This window comes from Erigeron canadensis, chromosome 6 (genome assembly GCF_010389155.1).
Source record: "Erigeron canadensis isolate Cc75 chromosome 6, C_canadensis_v1, whole genome shotgun sequence".
NCBI classification, from domain to species: domain Eukaryota; kingdom Viridiplantae; phylum Streptophyta; class Magnoliopsida; order Asterales; family Asteraceae; genus Erigeron; species Erigeron canadensis.
The window spans coordinates 43,631,956-43,657,108 of NC_057766.1; the positions used below are offsets into that span (position 1 = coordinate 43,631,956).

At 32.1% G+C, this 25,153-nt stretch overlaps 2 protein-coding genes across 2 annotated transcripts; both read right to left on the minus strand.

The window, feature by feature from the left end:
* Positions 1 to 7,078: 7,078 nt before the first annotated feature.
* Positions 7,079 to 10,616, minus strand: LOC122605910 (membrane steroid-binding protein 1-like). Its single transcript, XM_043778870.1, has 2 exons — positions 10,223 to 10,616; positions 7,079 to 7,683 (listed from the first exon to the last, which is right to left on the minus strand). The coding sequence occupies exons 1-2, from the start codon at positions 10,516 to 10,518 to the stop codon at positions 7,284 to 7,286; spliced, it is 696 nt and encodes a 231-aa protein (XP_043634805.1). The 5' UTR covers positions 10,519 to 10,616; the 3' UTR covers positions 7,079 to 7,283.
* A 2,982-nt stretch (positions 10,617 to 13,598) lies between these two features.
* On the minus strand, positions 13,599 to 16,427 carry LOC122603739 (F-box/LRR-repeat protein At3g48880-like). Its single transcript, XM_043776527.1, has 3 exons — positions 16,291 to 16,427; positions 15,055 to 15,435; positions 13,599 to 14,336 (listed from the first exon to the last, which is right to left on the minus strand). The coding sequence occupies exons 2-3, from the start codon at positions 15,405 to 15,407 to the stop codon at positions 13,778 to 13,780; spliced, it is 912 nt and encodes a 303-aa protein (XP_043632462.1). The 5' UTR covers positions 15,408 to 15,435; positions 16,291 to 16,427; the 3' UTR covers positions 13,599 to 13,777.
* Positions 16,428 to 25,153: the final 8,726 nt, after the last annotated feature.

Consider the following 25,153-nt stretch of genomic DNA (forward strand, 5'->3'; position numbering starts at 1 on the left):
TAACCCTTTAATTAATCATTTCGTGATCAAACTAATCAATATATTACTTTAATATATCAATTAATATTATCGAGTTACCGTGTCATTTCGTGTGACCTCGTAGGCTTAAATTATTCCCGGACATGCGATTTATAATAAAATGATCACACTCCAACAAAAGTGTGATAGCAACATTAGGATCTAAAAAGTAAGCAATAAAATCCCATCAATACATGTAGATTCTAATCATATTTGCAGGCTAACATCGGACCTCTTCTTCTAAATAATCTGCTATAACACGAGGCTCGGTAAGTTGTATACAAAAGGTTATTCAGCTCAGTATTAAAGGTATAAATATGGGTGTTGCCAACTATTACTAACGAACAGTTTTTCTTATTTTCTCAGTTAAAACATGTAGGACTTGCTTATGAAAGCTGGAAAGGTCATGCTGAAGAAGTGGATATGTTGTCACTTGAGTAGTATAGAATGCTATAATCTTTTGTGATGAGATGCACTTCGACCTAAGAAATAGATCTTTGGTTTAAATTTAATCAGTTTTTCTGTTCGGTTTTTTTTAGAAGTTACTTTGGATGTCAAATAGAAGAACTAGGTAATGGAATGTATAATAATTTGAATTTGAATATCAAGTTCTTTATTTATATAATTATTTGTTATTTAGCTCAAAAAATCTGTTTTAATATAAGTAAATGTTCGGCATACATGACGACACAAATGACACGAAAATGTAACCGTAAGCTATAATTACCGTCACAAACAGCGACATGGATAGCGACTTATCTAAGATTAGCGACATGATTACCCTCACAGTAGTCATGTCGTTAAAAAAAATTAGCGTCATAACTAGGACAACGCTATATGTGTCGCTATTTTTAGCGTCTTGTAACTTAATGTCGCAAAAATCTGTGACTTTTTTCTAGAGACGTCACACTTGATATCGCTATGCGTGTCGCTAGCTTCAGATATGTCGCAAATCAAGTCGCTAAGTATGTCGCTACATGGCATTTTTCTTGTAGTGGTTGAAATCCTGGATCCGCCACTGTCCATATATAGTAGATAACTATAAAATCTTTCATATTCATGCATCATATTATACTTTATAGTTTACCCTAATCTGGAACCTTAAATAATGATTATAAGTTTATAACCAACTAATCCATAAAGTAGATACTATATTAAAGATAAGATACCAGCATCTACATGTGAAGCAGTCACTTCAGCATTCCCACTTTGGAGGCCCATTGAATCACCAGCATGGCTACTTCCTCTACTAACCTCCAGTTGGCTTCCATTACCATGAACAAAATGAGATACATCCTACTATTAGTTTTAAAAGAACCACGATCAGGTCACTCAATTTTGAAAACATCATTACATTCAAAATGTATGGGATTATATTTGGGAAACCATGAACCCAAATATGGGGTTTCGTGCATGATTAAGATTGATCATTAAATTATAAGAGTTCGATCCTTCTACTTGTTTCCTTAATCTTGACCTTCTTGCAGATTCCCGGATTGACTACTTTGCTTTCTCCCTTTTCAGTTCTCACTTATTTTGTAGGTAAATCATGTTATCTAACCAGAACTCAAAGTAAAATTGACAGATGAAGTTTCATAATAATTGTTCATATACTTTTGACCAAAATGTCAGATTTCACGATTCTGAAAATCATAGAGTAATAACACCGTCAAATTTATTGATGGATAACTCAAAGGTCCTCATTAACAAACACAATACAGTTACATTCTGAAAATCATAGAGTAATAACAAAAGCATCAATGAATGTCACAAATTTCACCAAAAATTTCTTCATACATTTTGTGTCAAAAAAGCAACTATAACTCAATTTTAAATTATATATATAGATATAGATAGATATAAATATAGATAATGTCTTAGTGGATAATAAATGATGAATAACCATCGCAACGATTCTTGCAATTAACTTTAAAATAAAAAGGAACTCAGCAAATTGAAACAGTTCGATGATTACCATATATTGATGATATATAGTGGCACCAAACTAGGATCCGGGTACAAATAAAACCGGAAACTAACTAAAAAGATGAAAACAACACACCAATAATGTTCTCTAACACGTACGATCGAGATTTGATCACCAGGACTAATTATGCGTGAATCTATATGCATGGCTATCATATATCATCAATGATTAAGCAGAAGTAGCGTTTCCCTCTCAACGCCATTAATGGATAGACTCTCATAAATGTTATAACTATCTCATGATTAGATACCATTAGTCATCAGAAAAAAAAAAAAAAAATCATTAAAAATCCAACACACCACTCTTTCATTAAAAAATCATTTAAAATTTGGTAAACCTGACACCCAAGAAAAACTTTTTTCGTTTCTTTATATGTGTGACCATCACACTGAAAGAGTGGTGTGTTGGATTTTTAATGAATTTTTTTTTTCTGATGACTAATGGTATCTAACTGTGGGTCTACGTTTGCCCAGTGCACGGATCATAAACTTGAAGCACGTAATTTTCTTTTAACAAAGCTATCCTTTTCATCATTTTTCTTGTAGTTTCTATTAAAGGCTGACCATTCATCCTAAAACCTTTTATGGTAAAAGGAAAGTGTCTCGTAATGGTGAATCGTTTGGTCAACAATTTTGAAGCACCATGCTGCTCCTCCATCATATCACCCATACATCGACGCTAGTGTAGTAGAGTATTGAAGCACAACAAGAGACTCGTTTCGCTTAGATAAGCACAGCTTTGGTACCGATTTGGATGTCTTCCATTCATCTATTGTTGCTAAGCTCTCAGGGAGGCAAACTTCTCCAAATTCCTCACTAGCCAAATCAAATGTAATTATCCGATGATACCTCTCCCTGTCGCGGTCTCTGGAGGTTGTATAAAAATGCCAATAAAGAGTTCCATCTACAGCTGCCTTATGCTGATACAGATCATAGTACGGCCAGTCGCCGAGCCACTCTTCCTTCTTATAAGACCAACTTACATCTGATTTAATATCAGGAAGATTCATAGACAGACTTCTCCAAGCCCCAGAGCTTAATGTGTAAATCTCAGCTGAATTAGAGATGTGAGTATGGGTTTTAAAATCATATTCACAGTTTATTTTGACAAGCTTGGGGTCTTTAGTGCGAGGACAAACCCCAAAGTTAATACAAGAAGAGGGCATATCGTACTATAGTAACCGATTTTCTAATTGATGGATTCCAAACGACAACCACACCGCTCCACTTCTCATATGTTCCCATTTGTTTGTATCTACCGGCGTGAAAGCAGAACAAGCCTTGAGAGTGACCAATAAACTGTTGATCAAATGTTTTGTCTGGAAGCGGAAGAGCTACGGTAGGCGGGTTGAGTCGAGGGATACTATCTCCACCATCATCCACCATAGATACAAATTGCTTCCTGTTTGTTTTATAACTTGCAAGGATACAACGATGATTCGATTTATAATCAGCGATTGTAGCAACGATTTCACGTCTTGAACCCTAGCTTTTTATAATTTCTGCTTGAATCTCGAATGGTATATAATCATGATCATGCGTCGTCGAAGACATTGTTAGTTGTTGATATACTTGAGATCGATGGTATTGAGATATCGAATGAGAGTATATATATCTTGTTTGAACAAATTAAGGGAACGGATGGCCGGATATATGAAACTAATTAATTAATAGATCAATATATAAATTACTGATACAAGAATACATACATAATCTTTTATGCAGAAAACGAACTCGTACACAATTAACTCTGAAATCCATAATTAGCAAATCAAATATACACCTATCATGCATGCACATACAAAATTCCAAAACCCATTAAAACTCTGAAAACCAATTTTCCTCACATCCCTCTAGCTAATTAAATAAGGATCGATGAAAATCAATCATGTTTGCGAAAGACTGTACAATCTAGCTTGGGCATCCAAGTAAGTTTTATGATCCTGAAACTATAATTCTAATTATTCATTTTTATGTTGTTCAGCCTTATCATTTAAACCTTTAATTTTCTAGACGATGTAATATAGATTAGAGTTATAAAAAATAGTTTGTATATCCAATCTCTGTTTTGACTGCATGCAAGATACGAGTATATCCTAATAAATACCAATATATACATGCAGATCGAATTAATATGTTAATGCTGTTAACAGGAACTAGCTAGATTTTGTACCTTGCTTTTAATGGGCAGGGATAAAGCTAGGCTGATCGACTTCTTTTACAGCAGGCTAAGTTGCTGCGAATATTCTTGTTGTTTTGTTTGTGTCGTAATCGATCGGTATAATAAATAACTCTAAATCATATCATATATGTTATATATATAGAGGTGGGTGTTGAAATCTCTAATGAGAGGCATATACGACTTTCATATAAGGTAAATTTGATAAGGAAACTTTGCTTGCATGTATATGTTCTCATATCATATACTCAGCATATTTGATTTGATGCATTTATATTAATTAGAGCTCTAAAGGTAAAACCTTTCTTTTAATTTAATACGACGAGCATGGTACCCGCGCAATGCGGCGGCAGTAGTGGGGAAGGCGGTCTGTTTTATTAGAGATTTTGGGTAGTTACGTAAAGGAAAAAAAACAAAAAAATCCAAAGGCACATCTGGTAATTCAAAGGTAGAATTACCTAATATATAAATAGGTCATTTATTATAGATAGATAGTAAGGAATTGAACTAGAATTTTAATTTTCTTGGACTATGATACTTTACAGCTTTTAAGTAATTTATGTTCTTTCAATACGTGAAGCTCAATACAGATTTTGGAGCCTCATCATATATATCTAGCAGTTGGCAACATTTGTATCTATTTTGATGACAAAAACAAAACGTACGATGGATCCTTTAGTTTCAAAAGCTTATAGATCGAAACCATAGTAGCTAGTTAGTTGTGAAGCGGGTTTGGTCCACAAGGCACTGCTCGATGTGACACCACATGAGTTACCTGATTTTCTCCATTGACATTAAGCTTTGGGTTGACATTGAATAAGCGTTTAAACGTTGAGACAAAGTTGGCGCGGATTCTTTCTTCATCAACCATGTTCCTGCAACTCGACTGTTGCACTGAAGTCACAAGCAGGATGGTTAGCACAAGCAAGGCGGAAATTTGACTCTTCATTTATGTAAATTATAGAATACGAAGTGAAGGATATTGAAATTATATGAAAAAGGAATGTTGTTTTAAGTTGTTAATGTAGTTTATTTATAGGCAAATTCCAAATGTCAACAAGGGAATTTCTGGCATATATATTATTTTTGAAACAATGATAATAATATTAACTGACAACCACAAGAAAAGGACGGCCAACAAATTAAATATATACTCCGTACAACCCAAAGGTGGAGCGCAAATTGCAAAATCAACTTGGATTAAACTTCAAAGGATTTCGAATCGCAACCGTTTGAAAAAGGGAGACAGGATATAGATGTATTCATGTATATAGAGAGATGGGTGGAAAATACCAAATTTTTACTTAGCAGAATTCGAATTTGATTTTTTGGTAAAAAAAAGTTTTGTGGACCTATTTGCAGGTTGTGCAACTACTCCAGCATGACCAAAGGTTTCCCCCATTTAAAGTTCACACATCATCTGCATGCCATTTAAAATCCATATGCCATTTAGCTTCAAATATCACCAACGCTAGCTAGACCTAGGTAATTACACACGACAATAACCCTAAGCTAAAGAACATATTTAATTATATGCGTCAACACGAAAATATTACCAAATTAAAACACGCAATCAAACATCTCTGATAATCTATATTCATCATTTTCGTCCATCAACTATTATATTTCATTTCCTATTTACTGTTCACATCGAAATGAGTAAGATGTGACGACGATAATGGTTGTTTTTAAGTCATATAGATAACCTTAGGAAATAAAAAAGGCCTACAGAGTGATATTATAAGGTTGACATTGTAAGTTACATATAAGTATGACTTAATGTATAGTTGACATTTAATTAAAACCACATTTTAAATTTGGAAAAGTCCTGATACATTGAATTATACCATGTCTTGTAAGGTTGACTTGTAAGTGGTTACCAAATCAATGTTGGTATATACCATCATCATGATTCATGGACACACGGAGGATAAGCATTAATAATTTGATTTAAAAAACCTGAAGAGCTACAATTCTGTTCACGTTCTTACCTATAACATGGATGTCATTAGCAGGCCTTCTCATCATCTAGAGTATTAATTAAATCTTGATAAGTTTCTCTATGATCGATTTTGTTTGGTTACTAATACTATATACTAGCTACCAGGGAATGAGATCGAGTTTTTGCGTAAAACGTGACGTGGTTTGATACACATATTATGGGTTGATGACCCATGGTTTAGCTGTCTTAGCTGCATACGCGCGTGAAGAAGAAGGTTTCAGAAACGGATAGTAAAAGTATGATTTGTTTGAGTTTATGGAGTTTAATTGGTGAAACAAACTAGGCTTGCGTATAGGATAAAAAGAAAACATTAGAGATCGGGTTCTAAGGTGTCCTTTGTATAAAGCATAAAATCCTACCCTCTTTGACACAGTTGCACTAATAACTAATAAGAAGGCGAGGCATCATCCTCTTTGCTCATTCAAATATTAAATTTTTTTGACACATAATCATTTATCCCCGACCACACCTCCACCACTAACAGCCATTAACCGATTCTCACTCGTCGTTTTTGTTGTCAAGCATTTACAGTTCATTTTGAGACTCTTTTTTATTCCATTCAAGTTTCAACAAACACAATTTCATCTTTCAGATTTGGACTCGTCTCTAATTACTAATGTTACCTCTATATATGGGTTCTCGTTCTTCTACCATCCAATTCATGTCTCGCAAACGGGTCTTTCATCAACGGTAAAGTTTTTAGTTTTCATAGATTGAAGAAGGTGGTCCATCTGTTTTCATGTTTTTGTGTAATAAATCAATTGATGTTCATGGCTATATGTTAATGCAATGCTAATCAATCTACTGTATTTTGATAATATTTAATTTCTGAGATTTATAATTGGGTTTGGTATATAGTGTGTTAGCTAAGCAGTTTCGTAATAGAATGTAAATGTTAAAATGATGTTTAATGAAGTCTCATATAATGACCATGACCCATATAACATAACACCAGAAATAGTATAGTTGGCTGGGTTTATATTCCTATTATGAAAGAAAGATACTATAAAAATTTTAAGCAATGATCACACAATCGATTACCAAACGTTATAAACTCCTCTCTGTTATTGTGGCTGTTTTTTCTGATGCTGATGCAGACTAGGCAGGTTGGGATGCAGCAGAGGGCTCTGCAGTGGTTTCCTTTGGTTGGGCGACACTAGATTCCGTAGGCTGATCAGCGGTGGTCTCAGTTGGTTGGGCCGAACCAGACTCAGTAGCTTGATCTGCAATGGTCTCAGTGGAATGGGCAGCACTGGACTCAGCAGGTTGGTCAGCGGTTGATGGTTCAGGTGCGGTTTCAGGGGTTTTGATGGTTCCAACCTTAGCATACTTGCTCATGAACTTATATTCCCAATCAGTTAAGGCATCAAGTTCAAACATGCCAAGACCAGTGATGTCACCGGTCAAGTCTTTCTCTTCAAAGGACATTTTTGCAAGAGCTCTGCTAGCATCTTTTCCGGCAAACAATGCATAAGGACCACCCGGTCCATAAAACATCCTGAAATAAACAACAATCAGAATTATCAATCCTGAAGCTATAACTTCAAACTATAATGACAAGTCTGAATGAAATCATACTCAGGATATAGCAACAACCACCAAAAAAAACTCATTCTAAGTACAGCAGATAGAATAATAAAAAAGGGATTTTTGTCACCTGTATCACTTTATGCAATTAAAACTTCAGAAATATGTTCATTTTGTGTACTGTAATAGTTCTTAACCTTTTTAAGAATGTACAATATAATATTAGCTCACATAAAGCACAATGTATTCGAAGACTCAAAGCCCAAGAGGTTCTTACACAAGACTCAAAGTTCTTCTACAACAAAGTCTAGAAGTCTGCGGAAACATGTAAAAGGAAACACAGGGTCTTTATTGTATCATCTTTTAGTCCATCATCCCAGAACCAAACACATTAAAATTGATTGCCACTAGTAAGGGGCAAGATCAGAATGGGTCAGTTACAACCCAAGTTTGTTCCATATCATGGTCAAGTTGTAGACATACCAACTAAGGCTTGACCCAGACACTTACATTTACATTTACTTTTTACTTTACTATTTGCTATAATCAAGTCTCTCTGTTACCTGGTTTGAAATCCACCATGCCACAACTTATTAGCTCGCACATACACATACACTCACTTAACCATTTGGCCGGCTGACTATCCTAAACGAGAAGATGAAGGAGTATATACTTGCATGACTTTTCTTTTTCCTCTTATGTTTTTGTTTCAACCGTTTTTAGGAAATTTAAATTGTCAGTCAAAGGTTTTTTTTTTATCTAATACTTGGTTAATTTGTAACTTATATATTTAACATCTAAGTATTAACCTTTATTTTGCTTTTTGACATATTTAATCTAATTGTTATAGAATACTCAGATGCTATTTTGAGAATTATTCAAATTTTCAATTAATCTTAGTCAAATTTTTATCAAGTCTTGTTATCACCGTCACCAATGACCAGCTACCACTAGCCACTAGCCATCACACAACCATCACCCACCAGCCACCAACATTCAAACAACACCCAACCACCACTACCGACTAGTCACCAGCAATCATGAACCACCACCCACCACCATTCAACCATCATTGAACCATTGCCAACCAAAACCTGATTACCATCCAACCACCACTAATTAAAAAGCCCCTAAAAACCCATTCAATAAAAAAAAATATAATTTTTTAAAAAAAATTGAAGCATCATTCTCTAGAAAATTGTGAACATCTTTTAGACCAGTTAACTGCTAATTTTAGTTCTTTAATGTTTTTGACTATGTAGTTTTTAAGGTCCAGAATCATATATCGGTCAAAGATGGATATTTAAGATATCAGGTATAGCGGTAATTTATATATAATGCAGCATTTTTATATATATGATAATTAAACTAATACTTTGTACTTGGTAGATATATCAAAAGTCAAACTTAAACAGTAGAAACATTAGTGTTAATACTTTCAAAATTTGGTGTTTCTTTAAACTTGGGCCAACAATAAAATAAAATAAAAAACCCGCTATGCTATTTGGATCGCTATAGCACCGATAATAGCCGGATCGCTATTTTGACAGCTAAACGCTATAACGCTGCTTTAGTTATGATAGGTTTTTGAAATTAAAATTCTAAAAAAATGGGCTAGGTCTTAATGTAATAAATAATCTATCTTCTATATAATAAAAATTAAATAAAAAATAAAAAGGTATAAAGATACTACATTAGAAAACAGGAAAAGCAGCAAAAAAGATATCAAACTGAAAACGAAATTTGTATGTAAAAAGACAATAGTCAATAGAAAGGCATAAACCACCAAATTTGACCAGCTAAAACACCTAAAGTGATTCCTACCCAATACAACATATATGAATATCCAAAACTTAACCACCTCCAAGGTGTCTTTAGGATATATTCATATATACAAAAGGTCTCAGGTTCAAACTCCATTAGTTACAATTTTGGGGAGGTGAGGTAGGGTTCGAAAACAGCCACAAAAAATTCAGTTAGCAGCATACATATGATCAAAAGACTTGCCCTCCCAAGGTAACCTAAATTAGAAAAACCTCAATACTTTTACCCCAATATCTGAAATTTCATCTAAAGGTGGAACACAATCATTTCATTCCCAGCATGCAATATAAACCTATATGATACAAGTTAAAGTGTCAAACACGAATACATATATGACCTCATCAGCTTAGCTTGTTTTCAGGTTTATCGGCATCACATCATCTTTTGTGGCTTATTTATAGTCTTGTGAGCTTATTTTGAAAATCTAAATCATACTGTATTAAGTTTGTATTTGTCAAAAATAAAGTCACAATACGTCAAACCAACTATCATTAATAGATGGTTGAAATTTGTGGTTTAACAGAAAAAGTCATACTGAATTAAGCTAATAAGCCTGATTCCCTGAATATAAGCCTACTCAAACATAATACTCATTGTATAAACACTAATTACCAAATTCGAGTATACTTTTAATTATGATGATGATATGTATAGATATAGATATAAATAGATAAAAGGTGAAGTACCTGCTTTGAGAGACATCATAGATCTGACCTTTGATAGCCATAAGAAGAGGCTTCTTGGGATCACTACCATCATACTGTTTCAACTCTTCGGGTGTAACTTCTCCCAGCTGAACCGGTGGAGGAAGAGGTTCCATCTCTTCACTCGAAGTCGACCTCTGTGGTACATATGGATCCGACCCACCAAACAATTCGGACACAACATAGTACGCCGCCACACCCAAAGCAACTACCGTAAAGAAAGCGGTTGGTGATAACCCTGTATATGCTGTTATGGCTTCTGTCAAACCTTCCAACATCTTTCTTTCTTTCTTTCTGTCTTTATGTGTGCTTCTCTGTGTGTCTTTGTAATGTGTGTGAGAGAGAGATTAGGCGGAAGAGGGAAAATTGTGGGTTGGATTATAAACTGGTCTGCCTATAAATATAACGACAAAAAAAAAAAGATGTTCTTTTTATGATTCCCTTTTTACATTTGACAAACACAACCCCGTTCCTTGACGGAATCTGGAATCATGACCACTAATTAATATGTTAACATAATACTTAACAACACTTCAAAAAAAAACATAATACTTAACAAAAGAATTGCACTAATTTGAATTAAAAATTACTCGTACATTGTATGAATAGATCGAAAAGTATATTTTTGCATTTAGAGAAAAAAAAAAAGGAGGAATAAACGTTAAAATTTTGAATCCAATTCTTATAAGGTAAGAAGCATATATAATCGTCGACTCGTAACTTTTTACTTAACTCGAAAACATGATTTTCAGGACATTTTTAAATACTACATAATATAACATAATTTTATGTATGTGACGTCTTTATAAACAAAATCTAAGTTCATTATTTAATAGATTTATCAAAATATTACGTATTCAATTAATTTGAGTCATAAACTTATAATTTATCTTTAAATTCGCTAAATTCGCAATTAAAAGATCAAAACTACATAAATTATACACAAGTTAATGTACCAATAAATATAATATATAGCATGTATAACCAAAGTATCAAACTTCAACAATTATAAGGTTGCGACTCGTGACTCGGTCTAAGTTCGTACAGCGACTCGTAAGAGTCTAGACAAAAACGAGTCGACTCGTTTATAGTATAAAGCGACTCGACTCGTAAGAATCGACTCGTGACTCGTAAGAGTTTAACAACTATGGTAAGAGTCCATAATACAAGTTGAATCAATAATGTCTAATGTTTTGCAAGTAGAAATGGTTTTCATATAGTGCGTGAGTTTTCGTTAGCATAATTAACTGATTATTGGCATGAATTGTAAAGGGCTTTTAAGAGCTCAAAATCCCAATCTTGTAAAAACAAACCCAATTTTAGAAAATAGCTTTGTTTGGATATAAAATTGTGGAAAAAGCCTCGGTACAAAAAAATATTATAAAAACTTAAAAGTCTTTACAGTAAAATAAAAGTTTGCTTGAAAATTGAAAAGAAAGCACCAGCCAAGTTACGGCCCTAAACACAAATATATTTTTGAAAGGATTTTGTCTATAGATACAAATAGGAAGATGTTAGATATACCCTTATACTTTCATTTAATGTGTATAAAAGGTTATATATTTTATATAAAAAATATACTTTTGAATTTTATGACAAGTATACAACTATTTAATGTATCTACATACACACTTAAGAGTTAGTTTAGCACATAAATAAGCAAATAAAAAATTAAAAAATTAGAAAAGTAAATAAAGTTAAAGAAATAGGTCAAAGAGAGGCAGCGCAGCAGACTAGGAGTGGTCTGATATTGACAAAACTACATAGCATATTAGCATAGAATAAAGTCCAATCACCCAACAAAATATCGGGCTCCAGGCTAACAGGATGGCTTGAAATATCAATTATGTAATGCAATTTTTTATGTATCAAAACTTTATGAGCGTCAACATTTCAAAGCAAATTCAATAATACTGTGCTTGTTCATGAATCTTCTGCATCTGGTCTTTGGAAATTAGTTTTTCAAATATTTAAGATAAATAGTATTATTCGTGACAAAGATTGATAACCGGCATTACAAACTTTTTACAATCAACTCTTTATTTATAATCCTGTTTGGTAATGGGTTTTGGGGGACTTTTATAAGAGCGTAAAGCCTATAGAGCTTTTAAAAATAAGTTTCTTTTAAAATGGTAGCCTGTTTGGTAATATATCTTGAATCAAAAATCTCAGCTCCAAAACTAACTACAAACTTTGAAAAGTCAATTAAAGCTTATGTAAAAAAGATTAAAATAAAAGTTTAAATTCTAACTTTATTTTCATGTTCCAGCTTTAAGCCCTTAGTTACAGTCAGCTTAAACTTTGCCAAACATACCATAATATAAAGATATAACTAATTTTACTCAACCTTCGTGGTTATGGAGTATTGAGACTTGAATGTCAAAACAGTCAAGTAGATGTAGATGTGCCTGATTCATTGTAATTTATATTTATTTGAAAATATAATGTCGCACAAAATAGTCAAGTATCAGATGGCTTGTAAAGTTTTCTACAAGTCTATTATGGCATGTTGTTTGATAAGGAATATTACACGTTTATTTAAATAAAATTATATGTCGTTTTATTTCATATATTATATGGTTTTCCTTTCTCCATATTATCATCCACTTTCATTAAAATTATTAAAATAGAATAAGTTACGAATATTAAAACATTGCAATAATAGCGAATTTCACTCTAAACTACATTTTTGTGAATCCTTAAATAGTTAGTGTTTCTAACAGCAATTAATCGACAGATTTGTCTCAGAGTGATTAACATTTTTCTTCTTAACTCTAGACATCACCAATATACTCAGGTAATCATTTTTGGATTTGTAAATCTATTTATAAAACATAACAAAAAAAAGTTAATATTTCAAAGCCTATACGGTTAGCTAACTACAGATCCTACCATAAGGCCACATATACACTGTAAGTCTGTTACATGCCTTCGACGCTTGAAATTTATGAAAGATATATATTGTATTCGCCTCAATTTTAATTTTCTCATTGTAATTTAAGTACTTAAAATCAAGTATCCATTTCTAAAAATAAATTATTAGTCTCTATTTCTAAAATAAATTAGTAAGTACTGCCACTTTTAATCTCAAACATTGTCCAGGAAAAAATTGTCATTTTTAAGGCAGATCGCATTCGGGTTTTTTTGGGGGTATAATTTGAGTAACTGGAAAGATATAATAGTGTTAATTTTTCAGTTTTTAGAAATGAAAAGGAAAAAAAAAAGGAAGATTAACAAAGTAATGATCAAAAGTAACCGAGGTAGTAAGCTAATTCTCAAAGAAAAGGAAAAAAAAAAAGCCCACAAAAGAGCACCAGGGCTAAAGGCAGCACACCAGCACCTAGCTGAACATTACATAGAATTTAAATCAAGATTTTAAAAGCTATATACTAGCTGAACATGACATACACATCCTTGTTTGTTGGGGACTTGTGTTCAACTTAAACATAAACTTGTTAGTTATTATTACATTTTTTCCCTCTACATATATACAATTTAGAAACTCTTCCAACAGTCACATTATTGATCTAAATCATATCAAACCACAAGAGATTTTACCTCATCTTCCTTCCACAATCCTTCTTCATACTTGTACCACCTCATAAGCCCTTCATCAGCCTTTGTTCTTTGACACATAACGCATGAATCATCCATGCACGTAAAGAACTCACGCAACCGGGAACCCTTCTCTAAAATCGCATTATCAAGCTTCTCTACTACTTTTCTAGTTGCTGGTGGTGGAGAGTCTTCAACAATAAAGCAATGAGATATGTTAAGCACCTCCAGGTTCTCTAAGCCATTTAGAATAAGTAGCAGCACTTCCATTTTCAGAATCGAGCACCGAAGACTTAAAACTTTAAGATTTGGAACACAACGTATGAGTGTCTGCACCATTAAGATGTCACATGGGCCAAAGATTTTAAGTTCAGAAAATTTCTTGCAATGCATAGAAATTTCTTCCATGAGATAAGGTGGATTGCCGATGCTTGGCATCGTAAGGGATTCGAGATCATTCCACAAGCTAATCGCTTTACGTATCCCGGTTTTCCTTATTCGGTTCCAAGCAGGCAACACCAGGCGTCTGAGCTTCAGGCACCTGCATTCACAATAAATATAAGTCAGTGCTGTTGAGCTTTCAGCACCTGCATTCGAATGCTAATAGCTTTGCGTGCCCCTGTTTTCTTTTAGCAAACAAGTTAAACAGGATATTTAACACTTTGATACAAAACAGGTCCAGAATTGTCTGGAAAGCTCCTAGATTGTTTCATTCAAATATTACTATCATTGAAATAACATTATTTCGGTTAAATATCAAATACTAATATAATTTCAGAAGAAAATGTTTGTCAACCCGGCCCATTTTGACAAGTACCCAAAGGTTATCCATTTGACCTGTTTCATACCATGTTACACAATATTTTTCCCATGAATAACTCATCACCATTAGGTGACATATAAAGTGATTACATTGAGTGACAATGAGCCTAAGATATGTATTATACTATAAAGTGATTACAATGGGTTAGAATGGGCCTAAACTATGTATAGTTTGATACACAAGAAGGCTAAGATACAACATATCTAAGTGTACATGTATACTCACACCGTTAAAAACCACCAGGCCCATGTTGCTACCTATATCACATAAGGTGGACCTAATGCATACATGGCCAACCTCATACCCAATGGCAAATCCAAAATTTTCAACAAAAGCATGCATTACCATTACAAATTATATAAACAGGTGAACTACAACATAATTTATACTATTTTTTGCACATCACAGAGAAAATAGATTATAATCAACATGATACCTTTCAGCAGTGTATGTTAACTGATAATCACTGACATACTGGTAGAAATGAAAAAGCAAAGTTGTGATACATCCGCGGCTAAGATTCAGAGAAATCTTGAGAAGTTTGGTGAGTTGTTTATCAGATGGTTCATCCACATAAACATAAGGCTCTAATGGGATCTTTATAAAGTTTGATTTCAACATTGATAAATCTAGAGTTTTCCACAACAGTGGATCACAAGCAGCATAACGCCATGCGCTACATATATGAGCCATACCAGAAGTCATCTCAAATATGTCAAAAGTCTGAAATATCTTCACCAGGATGTCAGTATCTAGATCCTCCCACTTTTTTGTATCATCCCCTTCCATTCTTGAGAATTGGGTTACATCAAGGAACCTGAACCCCATGGAAAGTAGTTATAAAAGGTTCCTCTTTTAGTCAAGTAGATTACTATATTTTAACATTGAACTAACAACTGATAAACAATTATAAACGATCTAATATGGAAACAACAACGTAAATCAACACAAAGACAACAGCTTAGGAATACCATCTTTCAACATAGCAACCAGATTGATTCGATTAAAGTTACAAAACTACTCGATGTGATACATTCCGTGTAGCGTGATCTCAACATAAATGCAGGTAAATGGTAACATGATCCATAACGAATAACATCAAGTTTCCTGCTTTTAAAAACCAAAATATAGAATAAAAGTCATACTATTTGATTACAGTTCCTCACTGGCTGCATTATTATGCAGATATATGTTGTTGATTTATTCCTATATAGCCGAAATGCAAGGTGTAGAAGTAAATGAGGGTGATCATCATATGCTCATTCGGCACTAGCACTTAAACGAAATCAAAATAGAAAACACATGCTATATTTTTTGTAAGTAGAGCCTAGTGATATAGCAGAAGCAAAAACAGAACTAACGATTTTTTCGATTCATTTGACCATTTCAATGCCAAATATCATCAATCAATCAATCAGACTTTTGATTAAAATGAATTTTAAATTAATATTTGAGGGAATAACGACTGAGAGTAGCCAATTGGATTGAAAATTAAGTGTAACTGATCCAAATATTATATTAAAATGAAACAAATACACACCAAATTAACCCAGATCTAAGAAATTAACATCAAAAAGGTCAAACAAATTAAAGATCAGACAAATCAAATTCAATTCCATTCAAATTAAGTTAAGTTAAGAGGGGAAATTACAGGGAGGGAGGCGGGGCATACCTATAGTAACAACAAGAAAGAAGAACGATATATCAATCAAAAGGTAGGACTGATTCATTCATTTCCTTTCGAGTATTATTTTTGTATTTATTTTGTGTTGAATGATACTCGTATTTGAAAATGACGATGTCGAGTTAAAAACTTAAAATAACATCCTTTGGATATATTTTATTCATTTATTTATTGTCTTTAAGTTATACGAGTAATAAATGTCCAAATGGGATATTATTGGACGAGTTTAAATGAGTTTATAACTTTATATACAGTTATACTATACCATGAACACCTTATAAAACAAACTATTTAATTCTTTTTTTTAAATAATCTATTATATTAATAAAGGAAGATTGTGATGACATAAGATTTTTTAAAATTTGTATTACCACAAATCTCCTTAATTTAATTATGACATCATCATATTTTTCTATTTAAAATTCAAAATATATTTTTTTAATATATTTTTTTTTTCAAATATGCATCATTAATATAGATTTTTATTAAATGTCCAAATTATTATTTAAGATTTTAATCACCTTATTTTTCCGTACAATAGGCCGAAACTATGGTATGTTTTTTTTTCCCGATAACTTTTTTTTTTGCGAACCGAATGTGTTTTAATGTGTGTCCACGACTATACAACTTTTGTTTTCATTTTTTTTGTTTTTCGACAACATATTGTAAAGCTACCGAGTATCATTCGGTTTATTTGCAAAACGTCTATCAGTTAACTCGGGTTGAAACCGGGTTGATTAGCTAGTATAAATATAAAGTACCTTTATATTTTAAACCTTTCTCCACCCACACACTACATATATCCAAAAGAGATGTGATCTATACACAACACAATTTTGTCATATACAACAATACATGCATTAGACAATTGTACTATACAAACTATTTAATTCTTTTTTTTTAAATAATATAAATATAGAATACCTTTAGGGTGCGTTTAGTTTAAGAAAACTCTCTTGTTTTCCATTTTCATTTTCCAAGAAAACATGGAAAACAGGAAACGTATTCAAATTGTAATTTTTTAGAAAAGTTTTCCTAGAAAATGAAAATTCTCTTTTCCAACTTTTGCACTAAAATTAGAAAACTGTTTTTTTCAGTTTTTGTTTTCACTTTTCTATTTTCTAAACCTTTTATAAACCTAAAATTAGAAAATAAATGAATTTGAACATGTTTTCTAGTTTTCTAAAATGGAAAAATGAAAACTCTATCTTTTATTTTGAACGCATTTTAAAAATTTTCAAGAATTTTTTAGAAATGAAAAACCTTCTCATTTTCTAGAAAACTATAAATGGAAAACTTAAAAACATTTTCTCCAACTAAACGCGCCCTTATATTTTAAACCTTTCTCCACCCACACACTACATGTATCCAAAAATACCCCTAATATATTTTCCAACTTTTATAGTCCTAACAATCCAAACTAGGGATGGGAAAAAAAAACCCGACATAGCAGGGAAACCCAAAACCCGATGAGGAAACCTGATACCCGAATCTGTTCGGGGCAGGGACTGAGGCATGTCTACCCTGACCCGATCCCACCCGATATCAATACCTATATCTATATATTTATAAGTAATTAGTTTTGAATATATATTCCATAGTAATATCAACAAAATTTGTATCTATATTCAATAAAGTTTTGGTAAAATTTTTTGAAAAATAACTATCCTTATCGGGGCAGGTTTTGGGCATGATTTTATCCCCGATGGGTATCGGGTCGGGTTCGAGTCGTATATTCGTTATCGTAGTAGATGATGATGGTGGTGTGTAAGTTATAAAAAACACATATCCTAATTGGTCCTAAAATAAGAGGTGTTCCTAAAATAACTCACCCCTATATGTATATATATATATAGGGTAACACTCTGATGAGAACACTTTTAATATAAGAACGGTGTAAACACTTAAAAACATCATTTTGATGCATTAAAAGTCCATAAAACTAACATAGTGTTTAACTAATTATCATTATTTAAGTGTTTAACAACACATTGATCCGTCAAAATCCAAAAAATCACGTTTTTTGTTTTGTGCATCCATCTTGGATGCATATTCATCAAAATGATGCATCCAACAAAAGACGTGATTTTTTCGATTTTGACGGATCAACGTGTTGTTAAACACTTAAATAATGATAATTAGTTATGCACTATGTCAGTTTAATAGACCTTTAATGCATCAAAATGTAGTTTTTAATTGTTCTCATTTTTTTTCATTTTAATTTCATGCTCATTTGATAATCATATATATATAGAGAGAGAGAGAGAGGAAGGGTTATTTGAGAACTTACAAATAAAAAAGAATGCGAGAACAATTCTGGATTACTCATTTTCTTATATTTTCCCCCTCTTCCATTAAATAAGAAAATTCACCCGAATCATTTAAAATGTTTAATATCACAAACCATTAATCGTTAGACGAAACAAAAAGCATGGGTAGTCTTAAAATTTCATCCTCTTTCATTAGAGATACAATTCGATATAATTTTGACAACTTTTTAATTTTCATTTTTTTCCCCATCACGTTCATCCTACACATGTGTAGGTTTATCCTATACATGTGTAAGATCATTGTTTTCACATATAAATTAGTAAATGAACATATGTACACAACAATGAAGGTCAAAGGCGGAGCCCGTCAATCCATGGCAGAGCCATGGTAGCCAAGGACGGAGTCCGTCAGTCCATGGCGGAGGAATAGCGGCTAAGGGCGGAGCCCGTTAAGTAGATCACCCCTCACTGGTCACCCTCTATGACCTGTCACCCTCTATGACCTATCACCCCCATTAGCTTTGGTTTATGAATATCCTTAAGGGCGAAGCCCGTTTTGAATCATAATTTTTGTTCAACCTACACATGTGTAAGTTATGTGTAACTACCAAAAAGAAAACGAAAATTGAAAAGTCGTCAAAAGTATATCGAATTGGATCTCTAATGAAAGATGACGAAATTTTAAGAATACTCATGCTTTTTGTTTCGTCTAACGATTTACGATTTATGAGTTAGAACATTTTGAATGATTTGCGTGAATTTTATTATTTAATTGAAGAGAGAGAAAGAAGAAAATAATGTGTGGTCCATAATGGTTCTTGAGTTTTTTTTTTTTAAGAGTTTTTTTTTTAAGAGTTCTCAAAATAACTCACCCATATATATATATATATGGTTTAAAATTGTATAATGTTTGTTATATTATTAATAAAAGTTTTCTAAAATAATTTGTTTTTTAATTTTGTGGAAATAAAAATGATATATTAAAATAATGGATGAATAGTTGAAGAAGTGGGAGTTATAAGGAGGATGTGTTCTTGGTGTGTTTAAAAGAGTGAGAAACTGATGAATAGTGTTAGACGTGAGTTAGAAGTTGAGTGTTATAAGAAGGGCCTGAATCCCTTTTACATAAATTACTTTTTAGTTAATAACCACGCACATAATTAAACTCTCTATAAAATTGTAGGCCAGAGGGTATCAAGCTAGCTTCTAAGTGAAATACATGCACTAGCTACACAACGATAACAAAAAGGGTTGTCTTTATCGTATTAACTTTCAATTCCTATCGGTACATTATAAAAAAAATTGTGTGATGCGATAGTGTGGCGACAATGGTAACGGGTGATGATGGCGACGGAGACAATGTGTAGCGGCAGCAAAGCAGAAGTTAAAAACACCTTGTAGAGTTATAGAATGAGAATTTGGTTTATTACGACAGCTCTTAGAAAACAATATGAACTAAAAAAGGATCATTGACATTCTACCTTAATAATCAATGTGTTGGTCTGTCCTTTTTGATATTATATCATTACATTATTATAAGTAAAAAGATTTTTGAAGTAAGATCGCACAATGGTTTAAATATAGTTCAGAGTCTAGTTTTTTTTATTTCGAGTATCCGATGTGATATATATTATTCGATTTGTATCTATACACGTTGATGTTACTGAATTACACATTATATTGTATAATTTGGTGGATATGATCGATCGATCCATAGCATATATATTTATAATTTGGTTGATGTTACCAAACGTAATTAAAATATGGATGTGACCATCTAAATAGTTTGAGCTTATGCTAATTTAACCTCACCTTATTCTTTTCCTGTGAGAATAGCCTCCCATTATTTCTATATCGATTGACCATCGTTATTTGTTTACAGCAATGTAAACTGGTGGAGATTTACAATCAAATTGGTTGAGGTTTAGCCGAGTGAGTCTATACTAAACACTAAAACAGAAAAATCTTATATGTAGGTCCTGAAATATTTGGCAGAACTAACTATAGCTAATAGCTGTAGCTGATAGCTGTAGTTTTTAGTTAGAATTATAAGCTGTAGCTTTTTATAAAAGTTGTTAGTTCGAGCTTTTATTTTTAAAACTGTTTGGAATAATAACTGTAGTTGCTAATTAATAGTACAAAATGACTAAAAAGGACAAACAAATAAAAACATAAATTTTATACTTTATATGGTAGTCATTTATTTTATTTTTTTTATCTTTTATCTTTTTATATTACATATAAATATAAATATTCTATACAGCATTATCAAAAACATCCTTTCCTAAAGTTGTATATTTATTTCAAGAACATGCTTTTCACTACCTAAACGTTGTATATATTGCTTAAAAGTAAGTAACTTAATTTGAGTATTGTATATGATCCCATACTTCATCATAAAAAAAACTTAAAACTAAGATGTAAATTGTCAATCTGCCATCCACGTAGCAAACTAACTCGCAACCTCTGCAACATGTGCCGGTTTATACACAAGTCATGAATATCAACTATTAACTAACATCTCATTTTGTAACTTTACCTCATACATAAATCATACCCTCACAATGTCCCTCAAAATCATTTTTCTTCATGAAATACAGAAAGAGCACTTCGTCTGTTATTACAGTCCCACGTACATCCAATGACTTTTGCAACTACATAGTGTTCTTGAAGAATAGATGATGGCAGTACGATTTCGTAATTAATCTTTATTTTTCAAGCCTCCATATATATGTCGGGATCCGGAATGTGTATTTAGACGTCTTCCACAAGGTTTTGCACATTTATCTTAATCAAAAACATTCGTTTTTGAGGTTGCAGCAGTAGTAAAATGAACAGTAGAAGGGTATTAGAATAATTTAACCTCTTAAAAACTACAGTTAGTATGAAACGCTTGTTATCATAGCGTTTGGGTTTGAAGCTTTTACCCCGAATTAAAAGCTTGAATCTTTTCCAACCAAACAAAGCTTTTAAAATTTTAGGAGCTTTTCGTTTAAAATTAAAAGCTAAAACTCTTAAAAAACTCCTAAAAAGCTAGTGCCAAACATAGCCCCGTCCCATAAAATAATGTACGGAATTATATTCCCAAATGCGAATGTAATGATCTACTAACTAATCAACCCGCATATTATGCGGGCACCCGAATATAATTTGATTTACAACAAAATAAACGTGTTTAGTTTTTTATTATGTGGAACTCTATTATATTGGATATTTTAAGTAGGCGATGTAAGATTACAATTTGTTTAAAAAATCATAACATATACAACACATTAATAAGCTATGTTAAACATCTAATGATAATTCGAATCTCGTATGTCTAACTCCAAAATGTTGTTACAATAATCAATTTTGATGTACAAATTTGTTTCCTATTTTAATACAGAAAACTTCCATGATTATCTACTAAAATAATTTAAAAGTCATAATATGCATTTTTTCACCTAGCTATTTTTGATTTTTTTTAGACGATGTCATAAAAATATCAAGATTATATATTAACATGTCGTGAAAGTCTCCTTTAAAGTAAAATGACATTATCACTGTTTTGTTTTATTAATATAAGAGAAGAGATGTATTTGACACAACTTCTAAGAGATATTTCTATTAAATGTTTTAACGGCGAAGGTTTTTTCTAATGACACGTTTTATACTAATTTACTCCTAAATTACAAGAATATCTAAATTAGAATCCAGGTTCATGGAGAACGCTATAAATCAACTTCTATCAATGTGAGAAGTGTGACTTGAACTCAGTTCATTTAGACTTTTTACATATTTAAAACGTATATAATATGAGTAATAAAATTAAATCAAGGAAAAATACATTAAAAACTCAATTCATTCATGTATTTTATATCAAGTGTTAAATAATAATACAAAAAAAATTACGGTTAAATTTGAATTAAAAAGATAATAAATTTCGTCCAACCGAAAAAACCCGAATAACTTATATTATTATTTTCATTATGTATTTTTAAAAATATTTAATACTTATCTTTCTTTATATGGATTATTATTAAAGAACTTGATGAAGAATTTCTAATAACGATGACAAACAAGAGTTTATTTGTTTTAGTACTTCCCAAAACTAGTTTTTTTTTTTTTTTTGACTATGTTTTCTATTTATCCATTTTGTGCTTGAAATCTAAATTTGTTACTTTCGTGAAAAAATAAAATAAAATTTGGTCAAATACAACTTAGACAGAAACGATTAATTGAATTTGTGTTTTTCATATTTAATTAGTTTTTTTAATTTTAAATCGAAACCAAATCAAGCCGATTCTAATTTGGTTTCTGGTTTGGTTTTTCTATTTGAATTGGGTCTTGGTGTGTTTTTATTTTTGAAAAACAGAAATAAAATAAGCTTAAAAAGCCGAACAAAATAAATAGAATAACTGCAAACTAAACCGATGAACAATCCTGCACAATAACAGGACTATAAGTTGATTGGTTATCACTTACACCATGAGGACGAAGACCAAAGAGTTTGCAGTAACTAGTCTAACCTTCAATGTGTATTCACCTTGTCACATTAAAAATCACGTTTATGACATTTTTGAATCAGGAGAAAGATGAATAAATCTTCTAAGACTAATGTTATTTCTATATGTTGTTCGAAGGCGTGCCATGGTCGTCTCATTAGATTGATTTTGTTGATGTAATAAAATCGTTATCATTTGTTGTGCCTAAACTCTAATATACGGAATCTATCTATAGTTTACATTGTCGTTTTTTCTGTATATTTTACCAGTTTTGGTGGTTGTGGCAGTGTGACAGCCACGGGTCACGGGTGATGATGACGGCGGCGATAGCAGTGTGATTCTTAACTTAAAAACAACTGTTATAAAAGAAAGTAGTGTAATTATTTTTAAAGGTTGATAGATATTTATAATATATTGTAAATTGTAAATGTAAATAGTTTGTGTATATCAAGTTTTTATGTGAGAAAAATAAGGGAAAATAAAATAATTTATAAGGTAGTATATAGATATAGTTGTATATTTTTTTTTATTTTCATTGCACGCAAAAGTGAGTGATAGCGCGATCGTGTGCTGTACATCCTAGTACTTAAATAATCCATATTGCGAATTAATTAAGCTTGTTATGGTGTTTGTTACACATAACGTACTCATACTCCCATTGGTGATTAGGAAAAATGTCAAACTTTAGAACTCATATATAATTGTCCACGCGAAAAATTTATTTGAAACAAATTAAAGAGTATATCTTAAGGTTGCAATAATAAACTCTCAAATATTATGTTAATTAATAATTCCTATTGTATAACTCTATAAGGTTATTATTATATATATAGTTGACAACAAAATTTTAAAAACTTGAAAACATTTAAACGTGTCTAATTAACTAACCCATGCTCTGGAATGTTAAATCAATATCAACCTGATCATATATACATTAGACATCAATGATGAGTTGATATAGAGGTTTGAAGTTCTTTTACCTGGTGATTATAGGTCTCAGGTTTGAATCTCCATTCTATCAACTTTGAGATATAGTTAGTCATTTGATGAGGGTTTGACTTGGGTATACCCACGTTCAAGTCTGAGGGGCAGAGATTAGTAGGGGGTTTTCCCCCATTGGGAATTTGAAATAGGCAATTCTATTTCGAATGAGCTCTCTAACGCGGACCTGGTTATAACAACGTATGCTAGACCTCTCGCTGTCGAATCACGACACGAAGTTTTTAGCGAAATTCACCTTTCAAAAAAATATATATATACACCTCCCAATCAATTAAGCAAACAGCAGTCGCTTTAATTTTAACATCTGACTTTGCCTTTTCCTTTCAACTCGATCACTGTTTGAAATTTGCAACTACAACTTAATTAACAGCCATATACAGCCATATATATGTTTCAGCTACCTGAATATTGCTGCCTCTAGCTAGACGCTGTTATGAGAACCACACTGTGCGTTATTTGGAATCACATTAACAATGTTACCTTAATTCTAAAGATTTAGACACCGGCCACTTTGTTAGTAACCAACCGGTCTCTATGTCAACAACTAGTCTCTAAAGTCAATTTTTTTGTAGTAGTAGTGTAGCTAGCTCCTTAAATCCGAAGAATTAATACCAGTTGATTGCTCGGTAATGATGCCAAAGTCCTCTCTTATATATCTTTGGATCACTTGTACGAAGGGTAAAAACACACCATTAATTGTTTGGGATGGACTTTTAATCGTATCTCATTTGTGTTTGTCTACTTGCTAAGTTAATTATTTAATTTACTAATAAAAAAAAAAAACAAAAAAACTGCCCTTAGTATACATAATATATATACTTGCATCATCGGTCGATCATCGGTGATAACTGACTTTTCTTTTCATCAATTTAAAATACTTGTGTTTCAATTCTACACTGTTTGTATATGAAGTACTACCAACTGAGGATTGAGGAATGCTCCTTAATTTGTTTCCCGGGCCAGACTACGACCAATTAACTGGAATATTACTTAATTTGTCAAGAAAATAAATCAACTGGAATATTCTCTTGTTTATTTAGTAGTAGTATTTTAATTAGTACATATAATATACGTTGGTGAGATTCATATGACCTC

Bases quoted from the DNA above. Each gene is read 5' to 3' on its own strand.
- LOC122605910 (XM_043778870.1), bottom strand. From the start codon at position 10,518: ATGTTGGAAGGTTTGACAGAAGCCATAACAGCATATACAGGGTTATCA. The intron at 7,684-10,222 runs GTACTTCACCTT...TGTTTATTTCAG, and splicing joins TATGATGTCTCTCAAAGCAG to GATGTTTTATGGACCGGGTG.
- LOC122603739 (XM_043776527.1), bottom strand. From the start codon at position 15,407: ATGGAAGGGGATGATACAAAAAAGTGGGAGGATCTAGATACTGACATC. The intron at 14,337-15,054 runs GTATCATGTTGA...TTGTGAATGCAG, and splicing joins TTAACATACACTGCTGAAAG to GTGCCTGAAGCTCAGACGCC.